At 36.5% G+C, this 8,998-nt stretch overlaps 1 protein-coding gene across 1 annotated transcript; it reads left to right on the top strand.

Annotated features, from left to right (window-relative positions):
- Positions 1 to 3,258: 3,258 nt before the first annotated feature.
- Positions 3,259 to 3,594, top strand: LOC308425004 (transcription elongation factor A protein-like 9; the record flags this gene model as incomplete). The annotated part of the gene is made up of 1 exon (XM_080942621.1): positions 3,259 to 3,594. The coding sequence occupies one exon, from the start codon at positions 3,259 to 3,261 to the stop codon at positions 3,592 to 3,594; it is 336 nt and encodes a 111-aa protein (XP_080798747.1).
- Between the last annotated feature and the right edge of the window lie 5,404 nt (positions 3,595 to 8,998).

Here is an 8,998-nt window from a genome sequence, read left to right as displayed (position 1 = left end):
AGTATACAATTCATTTTTGTCAGTACTTGGTTTTTTTTTAAGGTTTGATAGTGTGATTATGATCTTACTAGTTACAATGAGCATAAAGTACATGTAAAACAAGATGTAACCTGGAAATAGTCAAAGTTTTCTTGGTGTGTAAAGATTTTTTTTTTACAATGAGCAAACAGTACATGTAATACAGGGTGTAACCTAAAATTTGTCAATGTGTTCTTGGTGGGTAAGGATTGAGCATGACTTTTTTTTTGATGAAACATCACTCTTTTACCAAGTGTAGTGAAGCCCTCATGTTCCCAGGATACTCCATCAGAGATCGGGAACATAAGGGAAAGAGAACATGGACCCAGCAGGTCAGAGACACAAGTGCATAGGCACTGATACTTGAGAGGATTAAGATTCGAACTACACCAGCTCCTTTTGCCTGTACTTACCTTTTATCCTTTAGATGGGAGAAATGACTGACTTCTTGCAACTCTAGTCCTAGGAGGAGTCATAAATGTCAGCAGCCTCATAGGCTCCACTTCTCAGGCAATTCTATCTGGTTATAGGGTAAATATTTCTATTGTTTCTTACTGACCTGGGTACTTTTATAGCAATATTAAAGCAGTTTCTAACAGTTTGTGTTTTCATATTCTCCAGTGATTCCTGGAATCTTGACACACACACATCAATAAAGTTGTCTGTAAGGCATATATAGCTTATTGATAGAATTACATCTTGTGACTTTTAAAATTAAACACAAGCATCATTATTAAGATCTGGTTGAAAATTCTAGAAGCTTATTCCTTACTGATGTGATTTAGGTAGAAAGATGCCTCTTGCTATATGACCCATGCCATAGCCAACCAAGTACAAACTTATAATAAAACTTATCATAAAATGCTCCCTACAATATTTTAAGAGAAACCCTACCCAATTTTAAAGCATACATATTCTATGTTGTAAATCTATATCAATGGGCAGCAGGAAGCACAGTATCACTGTTACTTAATACAAACAAATGAGGTAAGGGTGAGTGTGGCATGTTTACTACTAGAGACCTTCTTTGCAAACCAGAAGTTTACAGAGCTGAGATTTTAGGGACAAACTCCTGTCATTCGTTTTACCTATTGCACGAGGCCTTTGAATAGTGGCTTTAAAATGCTTCGGTTATCACATAGTCTTAGAAGTAAAAGAATAAAAAAAGTATATAAAATGTTAGTTTTGTTGAGATTTCAAAAAAAAAAAAAAGGTTTGTATGTGTATGTACATGTCGCTGAGTGTGTACACGAACTGAAAGGCCAGAGATGGTGCTGGATCCTTTGATACTGGCTATGTTACAGGTGTTTGTGAGACACCTGACATGATTTCTGGGGTGAGACATCACCACTTTGCAAATGCTTTTAACCACTGAGCTATTGTTCCAGTCCCAATGATTTGATTTTAAACCACTTGATAAATTTCACTTTCCACAATTCAAAATCCTGTTCCTTAAAGCTCACACAACCTTAACACTAAGAATTTGTTTTCATAGGGCAAGAAATGCCAGGCTTTTGTTAGTAGGTTGTAATAGAACAACCCAATGTTAAATCTCATTAACTTCCTTTTGTTACTCTTCAGTAGTATAATCTGAGTTTAAATGAAAATCAGAAAATGGTCCCAAGACTAATAACCCGAACTTGATGCCTGGGTACAATGATGGGGGAAGGAGAAGCCACTCCACTCCTGGGATCTTCAGGTGCATCCACATGCATCATGCATACACATACACAATAAAAACCAAGAGAGGAAATATTTTTCATTTCTTTTTATGTTAACCATACTGATGTCTAAGAGACATGAAGCTAGAAAATAAAGTTTTTCAGTGGCTTGCAAAATTAGTTTGGTGAGCAATGTTGAAATTAGGATTTCTGTGGGGAAAACAGTTGTCATTTCAAATTCCAAGTTTAGTGAAATTAGTTTTCTATATTTAAGTGCCTTGCTAGCCTAGCAGAGAGGCACCAGTTCCCTCCCTAACTCACTGTATTGCAAGTATTCACATTTTTATAAAATCTTGTACACATACACTTGAGCTAACTGGATGGAATGAATGAAACTCACTAGGTAAAAACAGGATTCTTAATTGATGGATTTTATTGTTTTCTATTTGATTTTGTGTGCGCACACAAGTAATATATGGGAAAAATGACATCATCAACAAGGAAGGCAACTACTTAGCCATTTTTCGAGCCTTACCCTAAGATCGTTCAATAAACACATCCCATTTTCATTTACAAAAAAAGGGGGTTTAACTAGCCACCAATTTTATGGAAGATGATTAAAACTTTAGAACTTTTATCCTTTGTGCCTGCAGACGGCTCTTGGTGAAGTGGATACTGCTCCTGCAGAAGCTGTGCATTCAGTTCTTTACATCTACTTCAACTGGCTGGTACTCACTCACCTGTAATTATAGCTTTAGAGGATTGAACACCTTCCTGTGGACTCAGGGCACCTTTATATACACTCCAAACATAGAAAAGTAAAAAAATTTGAAAACGCTTATTCTTTTTCTCAACCCCATTCATGCTACCAGAATAAAATCTATAAATAGCATCATTTTGCCACCACGATGCATGTGCCTTATTTATAGGAGAAAACCGAGAGACAAGCAAAGAATCTCTATGTGGATCTTGAATGAATTATATCTTGTTAATTTTTTTTTTGTTTTGAGATAGGCTTAAATATATAGCCTTCACCTGGATATGTAGACCAGGCTGTCTGTGAAAGATCTCTATCACTACCTACTTCTGTCTCCTGAGTGCTGAGATTAAAGGTATGTTCCACCACTTCCAGCTCATAGTACGTTTTTTAATAATTGTAATGGGTCAAGGTAAAGCCACCTCTATGTCAAATGACACAGATTATATATAACAAAAAATAAATATGGTTTGCAGAGTGTGTATGTGTTCCCTAGGACTTAATAATTTGTGGACTATTAACTGCTTTTTCACACAGAACAGCTACTCTGTAAATTACAGTCTTTCTTTCTTTTTTTAAAAGTGTATGTGAGGAGTCGACATGTGCAGAAATCCTGCTAGTCTGGTCCTTGTTTCCATCTGGGTACCAGCTCCCTTCGCCTTCCAGGCGGCGGTGTGAGAAGCCTGCGGCAGGAGAGAGCTTGCTTGAATTCAGCAGGTTTGGTCTTTGTACCTCTTCTGGCTAAAACAAGTCGGAAAAAGAAGTCGACCAGATCCGTACCTGAAATAATTGTATTCACGTATTTGGCAGGAAGCAGCAAAGATGAAACCCTGCCAAAAAATGGAAGAAAACCTGGAAAAGGAGAACGAGCCAAAGCCGGAGGAAGAGCCAAAGCCCGAGGAAAAGCCAGAGGAGGAGGATGAACCAGAAGAGGAGGAAAAATCAGAAGAAACTTTTCGGGAGAGGCTGATTCAGTCTCTCCAGGATTTTAAGAAGGACATACACAACAGGCATCTGAGCAGTGAAGATATGTTTAGGGATGTGGATGAGCTAGATGAGATCAGGAGGGTGAGGAACAAGCTCATAGTGATGCCTTGGAAGGCTAATCGAAGCCATCCTTACCCCTATTTATTGAAGCTCGGCTTGATTTCCTTTTGATCCAGTGATACCATTGCAATCTAGCTTTCTTTTGATTAGCATTTTCCTGCTGAGACCTTTGCCCATCTTCCTGCATTGAATCTGTTGCTGTTAGTGGCTTTAGCCGTATCTCTTGTTGTCTGTATCTTACTGTTGATTATATTTGAACCAATCTATATGTCTCTGGCTTTGAACAGGAGAGCTTTACTGATTTAAAAAAAAAAAGAGCTTCTGATGGGATACAAAGTAAGGAAAGGATACAAAATAATATGGGAATATCATATTTTGAAAGACAGGAGTACCTTTGTATGTTACATATATTACTTGTGAAAGATGAATGATTTTTTTTCTACTTACTTGCATTTGCCATATTCCTAAAATGAACACGCATTATTCTTGCTAAAAATAATAAAGGTTTTATAACTAAAAATGAGAAAAAAAAAGTGTATGTGAGTACACTGTAACTATTGTCAGACACAACAGAAGAGGGCACTGGATCCCATTACTGATGGTTCTGACCCACCATGTGGTTGCTGGGAATTGAACTCAGGACATCCAGAAAAGCAGTCAGTGCCCTTAACCACTGAGCCATCTCTCCAGCCCACAGAGATTCTGATCCTTAGCTTAGTTACTGAGTTTTACAAACTCTGAAGGAGAGGCTGATTATCCACAATTAGTGAATGGAACACTGTGATTGTTGTAAAACCTGGATTAACAATATGCTGCCATCAGGAAAGGTTGGGGGGGAGCTCCTGGCATGCGTCCTTGTTACATTTTTTTTAAAAAAGGTTTCCTTTTGACTATTTCCAGGTTACATCTTGTTTAACATGTACTTTATGCTCATTGTAACTAGTAAGATCGTAATCACACTATCAAACCTTTAAAAAAAAACAAGTACTAACAAAAATGTATTGTATACTTTTATGCAAAAAAATGCTTAAAATCTGTACATTTTATCTTTGTTTTTTAAAATAAAGTTTAAAAAAAGGTTTCTTTGCATTTTGTTTCTGTGAAAACCTCAATTACACAGAGAAGCAGAACAATGAAAAGTGTATCCTTTTAATCCCCATGTGAAACATTTGATGTTGAAGTAAATACATGTATGTGTGTGGTAGCTCAGTCTAGTCTCAGACTCTATGCAGTTAAGGATGGCCTTCAATTTCTAAGTGATTGTTTGAGACAAGATCTTAATTTGTAGCCCTGGCTAGCTTGGAGCTTGTTCTGAATTATGAGGTTGGCCTCAAACTCTAGATCTGCCTGCCTCTGTGTCCCAAGAACTAGGATAAGTTCTGTGCCTTCATGCCAGACAGACCTTTAATTTCTTCATCTTCTCACTCTACCTACAACGCTAGGAATGCAGGATGCTCCAACTTGTCTTTTTTATTAACATAGAAGTACAGGGGGATAAGGTATATTAACAAGAGCTGACTCCACTATTTTTAAAGAACCTCTATGATACTGAATATGCAATGTGAAAATCCAAGGTAAATTTAACTGTCCCCAACATGGGGCTGTGAATACAGCAGAGATACTCTCAACCACCTGTATTTCAGGAATATTTCAAGTATCTTTTAAGTGGAAAATATGGCAAGAGCACAGAAAGGCTCCTATTTAAGCACAACCAAAATAATATACTGTCCTTGAATAATTCTATCTACTATTAGCTTTTGAAAACATAATATCAGAGGGCAAATCTAATTAAGGGAACAGAGACAAAAAAAAATAACACAGTAAAAGGAAGTTAAAAAAATATGCCACCACCATCAAATCTGAATTTTAGTATACCATACATTTACAGCAACATTTTGCTTGATGACCAACTTCATGGCCTGTAATGATGGGGCTGAAAATTCCTACTACAGGTGTCTTGATTTTAGCTAGTTATACACTACACGCTTTGGTGAAGCTGGTGTATCAAACATATTGTACTATCAGTTATATAGTTAACATATATTTCACATACCTCATGTTTATTTTATCTGTTAATTGTAACATGAAGATAAATAAACTGAAAGACAGTATTATCTAAACTTAAGCAAACTCAGATGTTTAAACAATGCTGACACTGCCCTATGATGTATTTCTTGAAATAGATCCCAGCAGCTAAAGGGCTCATGATAAGCACTGGTAAACAACTCCCATCCTGGCAAGCAGCATTCCAGGCAGTAGCACAGGACTATGAATGGCTAGTCTGCCATGTACTAGCTCTTCACTGAAGAATTATATTTCTTCTACTTTTAAATGGTAAACTTTCCTTTAAAAATATGGGGAGGGGTGTCCTGGGGAAGGGGGCATTGCTATAGATTGAACTCAGTGTCTTGAACACGATAGGAAAGCTCTCTGCAAAAGTCATTATAACCCAGTCCTCAAAGGATCTATTTTGAGTCAAACTGCAGCACGTACTGCACGTTTGGAATTCACTCCATTGCTCTACTCTTCAGTTTTCATTTTCTTTTTTTAGAAAAATTATTTATTTTTTATGTATATAAGTACACTGTAGCTGTCTTCAGACACATCAGAGAGGGCATCAGATCCCATCACAGATGGTTATGAGCCACCATGTGGTTGCTGGAATTTGAACTCAGGACCTCTGGAAGAGCAGCAACTGAGCCATCTCTTCAGCCCCAGTTTTCATTTTCAGTGATAACATAGACACAGCATTTACTTCTATCACCTTCACAAAGTGGTTGTGAAAATCCAGTAAAATGAGGAAGAGATCTTTGAATCCCTAAAACTAAGTCTGATTTGGAATAGTCACTAAGTGTAAATTTCTTCAATTATTACAATGTATTATTCTTAACATACATCAGATGAATTAACCAAATATGACTCTTGTCAAAAAGATTTATTAACTTAAAATAGAACTTCAAATACAGACATAAGAAACTTACCATTCAAGTTTGAATATATTTAATATACACGTAAAAGAAAAAAATTTTTCAATCTTTATGTTGTAATTTTATTTTTTTTTAACCTTTAAAAAATTTTTGGCACTAGAAGGTTCTGTAAAGAATAGAAGTGACAAATATAAAACACATGAAATCCTTTCCTAATTCTTAAGAACTATATATGTAAAGTCTGAACAACCAAAGTATGAATACAGCTAATAGAAAATAAAGAATGATTTCCAGAGTGGTGGTATTAGTTTGCAACCCCACGAACAGTAGAGAAATGTTCCTCTTTCTCTGCAACCTCACCAGCATCTGTTGTCATCTGAGTTTTGGATCTTGGCCAATCTGACTGGTGTGAGGTGGAATCTCAGGGTTGTTTTGATTTGCATTTACCTGATGGCTAGAGATGTCAAGCACATCCTCAGATATTTCTCAGCCATTCGATATTCCTTAACTGAGAAAGTTTTGTTTAGCTCTGTACTCCATTTTTAAATAGGGTTATTTGATTTTCTGGTGTCTAGCTTTTTGAGTTCTTTTTATACCTTAGATATTAGGCCTCTATCTGATGTGGAGTTGGTAAAAATCTTTTCCCATTCTGTTGGCTGCCAATTTATTCTTTTTTTTTATTTTTAAACGACTTTATTTTTCAAAACAAAGATAAATGTACAGATTTTAAACATTTTTTGCTTAAAATTATACATTTTTATCAGTACTGTTTTTTCAGATATTAAAATAATTTTTACATAAAACTATGTGAATATATTTTTTAGTCAGTACTTGATTTTTCAAGGGCTTGACAGTATGCATTTAAAACCTAATAGTTACAATGAGCATAAAGTACATGCAAAACAAAACAAATCGCAACATGGAAATAGTCAAAGTCTTCTTGTTTTGTAAATATATATATATATATATATTGTTTTCTTTATTTCTTGGACTTCATACAGTCTGTGACTTGTTTCTGGGGGAGTGCAAGCCTCTGGGGTTAGCATCCCAATATCAGTGACTGCATATTATGTCTGTTCTTTTGTGACTGGGTTATCTCACTCAGGATGATATTCTCTAGATGCAGCCATTTTCTTAAGAATTTGGTTAAGTCATTGTTTCTGGTGGCTGAGTAGTATTCCATTGTGTAAATGTACCAAAATTTTTGTATTCATTCGCCTTCTGAAGGACATCTGGGTTCTTTCTACTTCTGACTATTATAAATAAAGCCACTATGAACATTGTGGTGCATATATCTTTGTTGTGTATTAAAGTCTCTCTGGGGTATATGCCCAGAAGTGGAATAGCTGGGTCTTCAGGTAGTACTATATCCAATTTTCTGAGGTATCGCCAGACTGATTTCCAGAGTGGTTGTATAAGTTTTCAACCCCACCAACAGTGGAGAAGTGTTCCTCTTTCTCTGCAGCCTCACCAGCATCTGCTGTCATCTGATTTTTGGATCTTGGCCAATCTGACTGGTGTGAGGTGGAATCTCAGGGTAGTTTTGATTTGCATTTCCCTGATGGCTAAGGATGTTGAGCACTTCCTCAGATGTTTCTTGGCCATTCAGTGTTCCTCAACTGAGAACGTTTTGTTTAGCTATGTACTCAATTTTTTAAAAGGGTTATTTGATTCTCTGGTGTCTAGCTTTTTGAGTTTCTTGTATACCTTGGATATTAGGCCTCTATCTAATGTGGTGTTGGTAAAGATCTTTTCCCATTCTGTTGGTTGCCGTTTTGTTTACTTGACAATGTCGTTAGCCTTACAGAAACTTTGCAATCTCATTAAGTCCCATTTGTTAATCTTTGAACTTAGAGCTTGAGCCATTGGTGCTTTGTTCAGGAAAATTTCTCCTGTGCCTATGTGTTCTAAGGTTTTCCCTACTTCCTCATCTAATAGTTTCAGTGTATCTGGTTTAATGTGGAGATCTTTGATCCACTTACACTTGAGCTATGTACAAGGAGATAAGAAATAGTCTATTTTCATTCTTTTGCATGCTGAGTGCCTGTTGGACTAGCACCATTAGTTGAATAGGCTGTCCTTTTTCCATTGAATGTTTACTGCTCCTTTGTCAAAAATCAGGTGACCATATACATGAGGGCTCATTTCTGGATCTTCTATTCTATTCCATTGATCCACATGCCTATTTCTGTACCAGTACCATGCAGTTTTCAGCACAATTGCCTTGTAATATAGCTTGAGGTCAGGGATAGTGATTCCCGCAGATGTTTTTTTTTGTTGTTGAGGATGGATTTAGCTATTCTAGGTCTTTTGTTATTCCATATGAAATTGCATATTGATCTTTCCAGTTCCATAAAGAACTGGGTTGGAATTTTGATGGGGATTGCATTGAATCTGTAGATTGCTTTTGGTAGGATGGCCATTTTTAAGATGTTGATCTTTCCAATCCATGAGCATGGGAGATCTTTCCATTTTCTGAGATCCTCCTCAATTTCTTTCTTTAGAGGTTTGAAGTTCTTGTCGTACAGGTCCTTCACTTGCTTAGTTAGAGTCACACCAAGGTATTTCATAGTTTTTGTGACAATTGT

Source organism: Micromys minutus (assembly GCF_963924665.1).
Source record: "Micromys minutus genome assembly, contig: SUPER_9_unloc_1, whole genome shotgun sequence".
Taxonomy (NCBI): Eukaryota; Metazoa; Chordata; class Mammalia; order Rodentia; family Muridae; genus Micromys; species Micromys minutus.
Note: the sequence above shows the minus strand (reverse complement) of the source record. Positions and strands in the feature narration are given on the sequence as shown.